This window comes from Sciurus carolinensis, chromosome 12 (genome assembly GCF_902686445.1).
Source record: "Sciurus carolinensis chromosome 12, mSciCar1.2, whole genome shotgun sequence".
Lineage (NCBI taxonomy): Eukaryota > Metazoa > Chordata > Mammalia > Rodentia > Sciuridae > Sciurus > Sciurus carolinensis.
Window position 1 is genome coordinate 108,075,586 of NC_062224.1, and position 12,442 is coordinate 108,088,027.

The 12,442-nt window shown below is 47.4% G+C and overlaps 1 protein-coding gene across 3 annotated transcripts in view; it reads left to right on the top strand.

Annotated features, from left to right (window-relative positions):
• Astn1 (astrotactin 1) overlaps window positions 1-12,442 on the top strand; it is a 284,134-nt gene that overhangs the window by 143,365 nt on the left and 128,327 nt on the right. For all 3 annotated transcript variants that reach the window (XM_047521201.1, XM_047521202.1, XM_047521203.1), the window contains exon 8: window positions 1,311-1,395. In XM_047521201.1, coding sequence (XP_047377157.1) covers window positions 1,311-1,395 — 85 coding nt within the window. The remainder of the gene's footprint in view (window positions 1-1,310; window positions 1,396-12,442) is intronic.

Below are 12,442 nucleotides of genomic sequence, written 5' to 3' on the forward strand. Positions count from 1 at the left end.
AGATCCTGATGGAAAACAGCTTAAGGTCAATCTCTAAGTGAATACTTGGGCTAAACTCCAACAAAAACACTCTTGCTCAGACTACCCAGTCCTATCTTTCTTTACTCTGGGGTCCCTAACTTCATTTTTACTAGGTTTTATCTTCAAAAATGGAAAATAACAATCAACGCTATTATTCTATTTATATCCCTTTACAATGTCTCTTCCTTTGGTGATAAAGAGTCTGTATGCCTATTGTCTATTTAAGGCATGGTATTTTGTTATTTACCAATTTCAGGAAATCACATGCTGTTATTTTTATTTATGCATTAAATAACCAGCCATTAAAAGAGCAAAAACAAGTGCTTTGTTGTAACTGGTCTCAGTAGTTTGGGGTTACATAGCTTTGCATGTGGAATTATTAATAGAAGGAAGTAGCAACAATTTTCCTCAAGATCAATGCTAAATATGGCCATGATTGTTAACCTTTTGGGGTCTGCCTGTAAATCAAATGAATGCTATGGAACCCTGTCTTGGAAAATGAATGCACACACATAGATAGTTTTGCATGCCATTCCAGAGGGTTCATGGACTTTGTGGTACCAAGGGAGGAACTAATAATAATGCAGAATAGTAATATCCTAAGTGAACACAGAGTGCAGATGATGTTTCTGTTTGCCCGTTCCAAGATAATTAGCCATTTTCACTCAAAAGCTGAAACCCAGCATTCCTATAAAACCATAATAGGTACATGTGGTCTCCTCTAAATGTAGAGCTGTTCTGAGAGCTAGCATCCTGAAATAGTGGGGAGAGAAGGTCTAGACTCAGACGCAGGGATGAATATTAATTCTGCCACTTCCAAACTGTCGACAAGTCTTCCGATGTTTCTATGCCTTAGTTTCCCCCTTCGGCATAATCTAGCTAATGATACCTACCTTTCAAGATTCTCGGAAACATCTGACGCAGTAACACGCGTCTGCAGCCTTTCCACACTCATCCTCTGCCGGTCGGTGCCCTGAAGTCCTGCATGTCAAAACAATGCAGAGAGAACATCTCTTCCCCCAAGGGCTGCTGGTCCCTGTGCTCACAGCGCACCCGGGAAGGGGCGTTGCAGATGCTGGGACACCTCCAGTAGAGAAAGTGGTCCTGTACTGGAGAATTGAGAGGCTGGAGGTGTCTTCATTCCCGGGAGAATACATGACATGAGGAGACGTACTGCCTCTGTCATGCACTTGGAGTTTAATCTGACCGCTTCCTGTTACCTTTCCCCAGCACAGCTACCTTAGCCCATTCACGTGTTTCTCTTTCTTCCTCCCTGTTCTGCTGCTAAGGGGAGTGCCTCTGCTACGAAGGGTACATGAAGGATCCAGTCCACAAGCACCTTTGCATTCGGAATGAATGGGGGACCAACCAGGGGTAAGTAAGGGGATGGCCAGTGGGCAGGTTCCCATGATGCCGCTGCCTTTCACAGACAGGCCAAGGAGCTACTGTGTGAGGGGCACAGAGCTAATGGGGGGGTATACTCTGAACAGTGACTGGGTTGAAACTCACTGTGCCTTTCCATGTTTATACCACCCCACAACGTCCAAATCACCCTTTATCCATTTGCAAGTCAGAATGAGGGTTCTGATTCACAGCCCGCAGCAGTCAGCTGGGATCTGGACCCCAGGTTGGGCCTCACCCTTTCACATCCAGCCCAGCCAGGAGGATTCCGGAGGCTGAGCTTAGCCGGTGATGTAGTGGCAGATACCCGCAGTCACACAGATTGTGGTGTGGCGCTCTTGCAGCTTGACCAGCTTCGCAAGACTGACATGAGTAGGGACTTTTTCCCAGCACCATCAGTAGGGGTGAAGTGCAAAATCTCAGGGTACACTCTGGGATGAGCAAGCCTGTCTTTGCCAGGTCCCCAGTTCTACTTCCCTGTGGGTACTTTGCTGTCCCCCGAGCTCTCATGGCTGGGGCAAAGAAGTTACCTTGTACTTTATTTACTTATTTGCTTATCTTTTCAATGCAGTACTGGGGGATTGAACCAAGGGGTGCTCTACCACTGAGCTACATCCCAGTCTTTTCTATTTCTTGTTTTGAAAAAGGGCCTTGCTAAATTGCTGAGCTTGCAATCCTTCTCCCTCATCCTCCTGAGTTGCTGGGATTACAGGTGTGCACCACCATGTCTAGCAAGGTCTACTTTTTATTTTTATTTTAGTACTGGGGGAAGCAGGATTGAACCCAGGGGTGCTTAACCACTGAGCCACATCCTCAGCCCTTTTTTATATTTCATTTAGAGACAGGGTCTCACTGAGTTGCTTAGGGCTTCGATAAGTTGCTGAGGCTGGCTTTGAGCTCAGGATCCACCTCCCTCAGCCTCCTGAGTCACTGGGATTATAGGCATGTGCCACCACATCTGGAAGTATTTTTTATTTTTTCACATGTTTTAATGTTTGCATTGTGATGACATGCCTAACATAAAATTTACCGTTTTAATCGTTTCTAAAGTGTACAATTCTATGGCATTAAGTATATCCACACTGCTATAAAACCACTGTACGTATGCCTCTCACTGCTTTTTAAAAAGCAATTTTGTACCTTATTTTGGATGCTGAGAGCCTGCTTTCTGCTTTAGCTAAGTAGTGGGGGAGGGGAAGTGATCGATAAATGCTCACTAATAACAGAAATCAATGGAACAGGGAAAACAAGAAGGAAATCTAGGCAAATGACATCTCGGAGTGACTACTTGGACTGAAAATTAGATATTTGCAGCCTGACAAGGTGGAAAAGAGAGGCGCATCTCCTTTCAGACATTGCCGCAGAGGTCTCTTGTCCCTGAGGTCGACGGCGAGCCCCTTCTGTATGAGTCTGATGAGACCAAACCTAGAATACTGAATGTAGTTCTGGACTCTCAAAGCAATAAATATGGTGACAAATGGGTGAGGGTTTGGAGAAGAGCAATAAAAATGATTGAAGAGCCCCAGGGAGTGATTTATGATAAGGGGATAGAGGAACTCAACTCTGAGCACTTGGCCAGCTGATGACTAGTCAAGGCATGATCGATGCCCGCAGGCCTTAGAAGAGGGCAAATGCTCTGGAACAGGTTGAAGTGGTGGGCTAAGGACAAGGGAGAATGGAGTTAGGGGAAGGAAATCTGAGTCACAGGTCAGAAAACTTGGGGAAGTCCTGATGCCGTGACATTTTTCTATTAGAGAAAATGAAGGATGGCTCGGTTTCAGCCAGATCTGAGATCAGAGAGGCCGTCCACAAAATTCAGAGGAAGGTGTTCCTAAGAAGGGTCAATACGTTTGAGGTGGTCTTTATGATTGAAGGATTGGTGAGGAGCCAGAGGCCTTGGCAGACAGATGTCAAGTGCAGTATGAAAAAGAGAGCTGCTCACTATTTAAAATCTGCAGAGTTGCCTCCCTCTTTGAACCGCTGAAATTCATGTTTGCCTAGTTGCTGCAGAGCCAGCCCTACCTACCGCCTGTCGCTTATGGGATGGCTGCGGCTCGCAGTTGACCGTGATTTTCATTGAGTACGATATTATAAAGGGCGATGGATCCCTCCTCTCTAACTCATCCCCTGCAAACTTGCTGCCGAAGAAAACAACTACAAAATATCATTTTACTTTTGCCCTGAACGCTGCAGTCTGGCTCTCTGCAGTGATTGGATTTGGTGGTTAATCGCTCAAGCCTCCACGTCCCTGGCCTTGAAGACGGGTCCTATGAGGATGGGCCTGACTTCCCTTGGTAATTGCACAAGCCTTCGACATCCCCTCTGGCTGTGTGTAGAGACAGTCTTCGGATGTAGACAAGGGCCTCAGGGAACAGTGGGGACCCTGCATTGGTGTCATTTAGAACAAGACGGGCTAAAGCACGGAGCTGCAGACTGACGAGAACATTGGCCCCAGGAAACGGGCAAGGAGACCTAATCTGTCATTTCCATCTCTAATTTCCATTATTCTATGATCATCACTGTCTACAAGGTCTCATTTTGAACACTAATAAAATAATGGAGCAAATGTTAGCAGGAAAGAAAAACTGTGACTCTCCTGAGGATAAAGGAACCAGGAGTGATAAGCAGCCTGGGTTGATGTTTATAAAACAGCGCCAGACAAATGACTGCATTTTTTTTTCTCCTAAAATGACAAGAAAAGTGAAAAGTAGAAGATGCCATGCATCTTGATTTAAATCAGGGACCTGCTGCCATGTTTCTTTAAATGATTCTCACAAAATTAATCGAAATTGCTTTGAATGCAAAGACTGTCACTGAAATTGAAAACTGCCTGACAGATTGCCAAATAATGATACGTATTGGGGTATTATGGAAAAATCGATGGTAGGCCGGTTTTTCTGGAAATTTTGTTTAATGTTCCAGAGGGTGAAGGTAAGCAGCCTGCGTGTGGGGATTGATGTTATTTCTTTAGCATTCTGACGCTGCATACGTTCAGGTAACTGAACATCCTTTTGAGAAAGAACAACCAAATCCTAGGCTAGTAATAGTTAAAACAAATTCCTTTGTGAAAAATCAGGGTTGCTGTACCAGGAGAAAAATAGAAATAAGCATCCGTGACTTTCAGACGGGGAAGAAAACTGATCAAGGACATTAATAAAAAAAGTTACAAATGGATGGTTGTGGGGACAGAGGCCTTGCATCTGCAATTTTACCCAGCTTCTGTCTAGCTCTCTGTTTTACCTGGCTGTGTGTGTGGGGGGTGATGCGTACGTATTATGTTAGGATACGCACAACCTTTGCGACTGTGCTGTGTGTGGACACATCTGTGTGTGCGAGGGAGCCAGCGTATTTCAAGAATCCTCTCACCAGGATATTCCATCATTTATTCTCCCACTCATTTATGATTTTAACAAACATTCAGTCCGTTACCCTTGGGGTCCAGTGTGCCAGGTTGCTATACATAAGAAGATGGGGCCTCTGCTCTGGAAGAACTGATAGTCTACATAGGTAGGAAGACTGTAACTGAATAATTGTACTGAATTCTAAGACCTCCTGTTAGAGTAGAGGTGTGAGCAGTGGTGCATGAGATTCCAGTTCAGGGGTGACTTACGGGAGGTTGAAGGATCTGGAGCTGGACTTCGGGAGAAGTTGGATTTTGAACCATTGACAGGTGGAGAAGATGACTCTAAGTGAAGGGGACGGTGGGAACAGAGGCCTGGAGACATACAAAGCATGGTTTTCCCAGGAAATGCAGATACAGTCAGAGTGTCAATAACAGAGACAGAGGAGTCTGGGTCAGGTGAAGTCTAGGTCTCAGAGGTCTCATTTATGGAAGCGCTAGACATTACTCTCACGTGTGCAGACCCCGGAGCTGTTAGCAGAGGAGGGATGTTCCAGGTTGACTGTCGCATTGTTTTTGAGACCCTTCAAAATCAAATAAGTAATCCCAAGAGAAACAAAAATTCAAGCGAACATGAAATCCATTGGAACTGTCTAGATTTTTATTTATGTGGATTCTCCAAGTAAAATATACTCCTGAAACTATCCTGCAGATAAAAGTTTTCAAGAACAGACAGCAAAAAATGACAAGAGAATTGGAGAGCATGTGTATAAGGGACATGAATCAAGGGGTTGTAACACTTTCCTAGTGACTCGCATTCTGCCAAAAACGCCCGGGAGAAGGGAGGCAGGTTGAGAGGCCATGTGTTGAGCTGGCTGGTGAAGCCCTTACTCTCCTCCTCCAGGTGACGGAGTCCAGGAGGAAGGTTGTAAAATCATTGAACTCAGGTTCTACTTGCTAAAAGTAAAATCAGCCTCAAAAAGATTTAAAGTCAGGGATGGCAGATTTCTAATGGGTCATTAAAAGAACATGGGGTGTTGGAGGTCACATGCTTGTCCCTCCATGTTGGCAACAAAATCAATCATTCCCTGTCACAACACCCCCTCCCCACACCCCCATGTGACCCAGCTGTCAGAGGCCCCCCGGGGGAAGGGTCCTCACCCAGCCCAGTGGTGTGCCACGGCTCCTGCCTTCCCTGCGTGAATTCACTGAGTAACTCCTTGGCCTCCCACCCCTGTAGCTGCGTGGACACAGCCGGGAACTATTCGAGTCTATATTTAAGATTTGTTTGCTAGGATGGCAAAGACAAATTGGAAATTTTCACAGATGAGAAACGAAAACAATACAGGAGGGTGGAGGAGGTGAGAGAGATTGATTTACATGAAAATATGAGAGAAGAAAAAAACAAATTTATTTAGCTACTTTGGAGTTATTAAGAAAGGCCATAATAATGTTTTTTTGTTAAATTAAAAGTGTACCCAAGGGCCTCTAGATACATTTTTCAGAATACCACAATTAGATTAAATTCATGCATTTGAAGATTCCTGGTAAATAATAGTCTGATTTCTTATTCTGGCATCTCGGCTACAGAGGGCAATACCAAGGAGATTCTCCACTAGAGAAATATAAAATATCACTAGGTTTCAATGCTGAAGGATGGAGACAGAGTGATAATTCATGAGACGGGAAGAAACCTGCTGTGGAAAATGAACAGGTGTTTCTCCAAGGATTTAAAAGCTGTCGTCAGGAAGGGCCGCGCTCAGTCAGACCCCTCCTCTCTCCATGGGCTGCTCAGGAGGAGACGCTGCCAGCGCCCCCAGAGAGGCCCACATGCTCATTCGCGCACGGTCCGTGTTCCCTCAGTAGGGCCTTTCCCCAGGCCCACCTGCTTCCTTTTCCTTTCCTTCCATTTCTGTGACTTCTCCCTACTTCTCATCCACCCAGGAGCGACTTCTTAGGGACTCTAAATCTCTAAAAAGAGCAAATGTCCCAAACATAGGCTCCAGCTTCCTCTTACAGCCAACCGTGAGGACCGTGTTCCCCATGGTCTGCCTCGGCCCCTCTGTCTTTCTGCAAACCTGTCCTTGACAGGAGGTGGTTTTATTGGGTTGCCAGAATGATGCCCCTTTAAACATTTTGCTGGAGACCCCTCACAGAACAAGGGCCAGGGCTGGGGAAAAGGATGCCTTTACCCCTGGGTTCCTGGCATTGAGCTGAGACCAAGCTCCACCCTTTTCAGAAAGATCCAAAACCCATCTTCCCTTCTCCTGGCCACCCGAAGCTGAGCAGAAACCCTCTCCTCGACTGTCAAAGCCACTCCGCGAAGGCTACCCCATGGAGGGCAGTGACTGGCACGTTGGATGGAGCCGATTGCCAGCCCAGGGCTTGGACGGAGTCTGGCCTTTCCCCAGCCCCGAGTCTCTTCAGAAGTGACTCACTTGGAGTCAGACAGTCCTTTGTGACACATGACAGTTCCTGATTTTTTTTTGCCTGTTTCGTCTGGCTTTTTCTTCCCCTCCCTCTGGTCACATCAGGGCTGCCCTGGCTACCTTCCCCCAACCCCTCAGACCAGATTTGTCAGCCAGCCTGTGACCCCTCCTTTGTCTCAGGCACCTCCTCTCCCGCCCCGCAGCCCAGACCTTCCTGTCTGTGCCCAGCTCTGGTCACTGCCACGCCATCCTCCAATGGGATTACCTTCCCATTAGCCCCCTTCCACTCCACCCCATCCTGTCACTTGCTGCTCAGGCGGGTTTCTGGGAATTTGCTTGCTGGTTATTTCTCGATCTGTGTTCCCCTCCTGTTTCTCTTCTACTCTGCCAGCTGCCTGCTCCTCTTCCTCCTCCTGGAGGCAGGGCAGACTGCTCTCTTCTCCCCTCTCATGTCACCATTACTCCAAAGAAGGAGGCCCTTGGAAGGGACCCCAAAGCCCCCACTTCCTTCTCTGCAGAAGCCCCCGTAGCTGCTTCCAGTGGAGATGCTGCCCCTGGGAGGAGCCCCCAGCCTCCCTGGGTGAGCAGGTAGGGCCTGGGTGTTTGAAGGGGCATCTCCACTACCAGCATCTCTGGCCAGCTTGGTAGGGCCTCAGTCTCTCCAAACCCCACCCAGTTGGTTTCGCAGACTCTGCGTCTTGTTTGCAGGGCTTTTCTCAAGTGAAAATAAGTTTTCTTGACCCATTTTCACAGAAATTGCGTGGTCAGCCAGCCGGAGAGAGGGAGGCGCCTCATCTTCTGCAGACAGGGAACCGGGGAGCCTGTGTTGGCCAGGGCGAGCCGGCTCTGAGATGAAGAGCTTATTTGCCCTGAGGGACGCCTTTTTCTAAGTCGCACGAGAACCTTGAAGAACTAGTGTTGACCCTGTGGTCAGTATGGGGTGAGGCCCTTTGTTCCTTTCTTGAAGTCAGTTGTCTCCTTGGTTATTTAGCATGTCCTCGCAGGGACCAGTCTGAGAAGCAGCTACTTAGGTAACATCTAGGGAGCTTATTTAAAATACTGACTTCTGATTTCTATCCCCAGTGATGTTAATTCCATAGATCCAGAAGCGAGCCCAGAGTCTGTGCATTGGACTTGCCCCTCCGATGAGTCTAAGGCACAGCAGACTTGGGAGCACTTCCTGAGCTAGACCTGGGGAGCACCGTCTTATGGGGCACCATCCCCTCCGGTGAGCTAAGAAGGGGTTTGTAGACCAGTGGCTGGGGGCAGCCTATATACTCCTTGCATTTTACTGGATAGGAAGTGGAGGGACCGAGAAGTAAAGCAATGTGACCTGTGACCACAGGTGGCCAGTCTATATTAATAACTGGGTATTGGAGAGAAATCAGGTGGGCAAATGAAGACGTAAGAGGCGCATCACACTCTGAGAGTTATCAGCTGCAGAGGGGAGGTAGACAGACACCTCCTCCACACGCCACCCCCAGGACCAAGCAGACTCATCTTCCTCCCCCTGCCCCCTGCACTTGGCTGACAGGTGTCCATCAACAGTACTGCCTTCCTCCACAGGAGGCAACACTCAACTGTCCTGCTGCCTCTGACCAGTGCGGTCACTGCACCAAGAGACTTATTTTAAACAGTGCCGGAGGCGGGAACACTTATTTCCTCCAACATGACCACCGGGGTGAAAAAAAATCAACCTCAATTTACCTTCCCATCTGCTCAAGAATGGAAGATAAATTGTTTCAATTTTATAGAAATGAATGTTTTATGTCTTGCCTATGCTTTCCAGAGAGTGTCCTGAATTTATATATTCCACTGAATGCATGGATATTTTCCACTAGGAATGCTCCCTGGACCTTCAGTTTCCTTGAGTTTCAGTATCAGAATACTAGGTGGGAGACTGCTATTATTTTTCCCAGTTTTGGAAATTTTGGCTGTTTATCTTTTTTTTTAAATCAATAGGAAAAGAAATTTACTCATTATCTCAAGCTTAGAGGAAATTACCATCGCCTTTTTGACATGTTTCCTTCCAATTTCTTCTTCCGGGCACCAAAAGAGTTGCTTCCAGTCATCCACCGCAATGCTGCATATTTTTTGTTCTCTCATAGTTTAACAATAAATGTGTGTACTTTTCTAATCACAAAATGGGGGAAGATACAGAACAGAAGTTTTAAAGTTACCACTATGGTACATTATTTAAAGTTATTCTTAATGTCTAAATTAAAACCCTCAATCAACTTTAACCTCTTTTTGTTGAAAAAAAGTGGTTTAGAGACTTGCATTCAGAACAAACTCCTCTTAACATACACACGATTGGTAGAAAATTGAGAGAAAAAATAGAACAGCAAAAAGAAAGTCTGTCCCAGAGTGAACTCATACAGACTTTTTGCTTTATTTGTTTAGGTGCAATGCTGTTTTTAACCATCCCTTTTTTTAATCATATATCTATATGTACATATTCATGCACGTGTACGTGTATGTACACACATACTGAGAAAGGTGTGTATGAGGCTCTGTGGCTCGTGCCCAGGGTCACCGAGTGTGGAACAGAACTCCAAGGCAACATCCAGGTCTTTTCATGAAACCATAAAGGACTTCAACCACTGCACTTGCCCTTTCCTTCCCTGTGGCCTCCTTCCCACCTAGTCCCACAGGGTTTTCCGGGTGGAGAGTGGCATCGTTGGCTTGAGGAGATAAAGCCCACTTCAGGTCTGCCATTTGGTTTTGGCTTTGGATTTAAGACCCTTAGATGTCAGAGGGTCCCCAGACACCTGCTGAGTAGATGGTGTAGAGTCCAACAGCTGCTCAGAGCCCTGAGGCCACATTAGCCCCATTAGTCCTGCAGGTGGAGGGCTCCCTGGGGTGCCAGCTCTCAGCATGGCCTCCCCCATCCTGAGGTATGGCAGGGGCTCTGGTTTACAACCAGGTGGAAAAACTCAACTTTAAATGGACCAAGTGTGCCCCCCGTGGAATGGTCACAAATAGGAGCAGAGTCTACACTGGGGAAGCAGGACTGGCATTGAGTTAAAAATTCCAATGAGCCAGAACTTTGCCTGCCTGAGATTGCAGCCCCCCTCCCTCTGCCCTGCAGCCCCCACCTCTGCCCTGCAGCCCCCACCTCTGCCCTGCAGCCCCCACCTCTGCCCTGAAGCCCCCACCTCTGCCCTGCAGCCCCCACCTCTGCCCTGCAGCCCCCACCTCTGCCCTGCAGCCCCTCCACCTCTGCCCTGCAGCTCCCCCACCTCTGCCCTGCAGCCTCCACCTCTGCCCTGCAGCTATGGTAGCAACACCAGTTATGTTGTGACCAGTAGCGACAAAGCTGCTGTTTAGGCGGTTCTTGCCAGGCACCAGCACCCTTCCGAGCTCTTGTCCTGCGCCCACAGATGTACTTCTCATTTCATCACCATAGCTAGGAACTATTATTGTCCCCATTTTACAGGTGAATCTCGTGGGTATTGCAGCACCTGAAGAGTCTCCCATAGGCAAGAAAAGAGAAGTGTAGTTCCTAAAGATATTCTTTTGTCAGCCCCCTCAAGGGCTCTTGTTCCTGAGAGCCTCAAGGTGACAGAGTTGAAATTCATCCTGAAGACCCAGAACAAATGCTCCATGAGTTGAGGCCTAGTTTAAAACTTTCAGTGTTTGTCCTGAGCTGAGACTCTCTTTCCAAATGATGTAAAGGCCTGGGGAGAGTGACAAGTCACCAAGCGGCCTTGCTGGAGGCCGAACACAGTGAATGCCACTGGCTGCGGCCCAGTTCAGGTGAAGCAGGCACTTCCGTTGGGAGGCCCGGTTGGTAGCTGTCTGTGGGGACAGGCCCATTACTGCATAGCTGTGTGCCAAGGCTGCTGTGAAGGGGTAGCCATGGGTTCAAGCGCAGAGGACCTTCTGTTGCAGAGGGCATGGCACGGCCAGTACCACGGACTCCACCCATAGGGCGCGCAGACCCATTTACTAGCACTGATGTAAAATACCGAGGCAGGTCCTTTCTACTGGCAGAGATTTCAGAGCCCTTACCCAGCGGGTCAGGAGCAATGTCTCCCTCACCCTTGGTGGGTAGGACCGTCCATTTTCTCACGCTGTCTGCTTTAGGAAGGAGATACTAGGACATGATTGGGTGTAGTCTTACTGACTTCACTTAGGGTCACTCTTCCTCCTAGCCAGGAGGCTGAGTGCACTTCACTTCCAAAAGGTAATGCTCACCTGGGCACATGGTTTTGTTTGTTTTTGCAGTGAGGGCCTTGTGTGTGCTAGGTAAGCGCTCCACCTCTGAGCCACGCCTTGGCCCTCACCTGCTCACGTGTTTATGGGAGGCAGCAGAGCATCATGGGAAGAGCTCAGAGGTGGAATCAGACAGACTTGGGCTCAAATTTTATTTCTTCTACTTAAAAGCCCTTTGGGGCTGACTCTGTAACCTTTAGAAGGCTCAATTTCCTCATCACTGAAAATAAGGTATTAGTATCTCATCATCAGTTGTTATAAGGATTATTAAAATCTAAAGAGGATACTCAATAAATATTGCTCTTATACAATATTTAAGCACTTAGGATGCTTACTGATGGCAGTAAGGATCCTCCCCAATGATGTCTGTCACTGGTCATGGCATAACTGACATTCTTTGAACTTTCACCAAATGATGTGATCTTAATGACAATTTGGCAGCCAAGTAGAATTGTCACCACTGGCAAGTAAATTCCAGTGGGTAGAAATAACATCTCTTATATACCCTTGCACTGTCCTACCTGGAACATAGTAGGTACTCAATAAATATTTGTTAAATAAATGAAGGAATGTGCCCATCCTTCAGTGACCTTCATGAGCAATGCCTAGTGACCATCCTCCAAGTCCTGCTGAGTTTTGGAGATGGTTTGGGCAGGCTGCTTTGGTCTCTGTTTTCTGAACCTGAATGCAGGTCTTATGTAAACCCTAGGAAATTTCAGCTTCTCTCATGGAAGTGGTGAGTCACCTCCCTAATTTTAGGAAGTAAGAGTAGGAATCTCAGCTGGATTGCTGACGATTCCAGACACTCGGAGTTGGAAGCCCACCTCGAGGTCGTATTATCCAACCTGCCACCTGGTGTAGAGATCCCTCCCGCAGTGTTTCAGCAGATGGCCTCCCAGCCACTGCACACTCCGGCGATGGGGGCGGTTTTATTTGAAGAGGAAGCACATTCCATTGTTGCCATGTGGATTCTTAGACAGATCTTTAGGCTGAGCCAAAATGTGTTTTCCTGTAACTTCCACCTGTTTGGTCA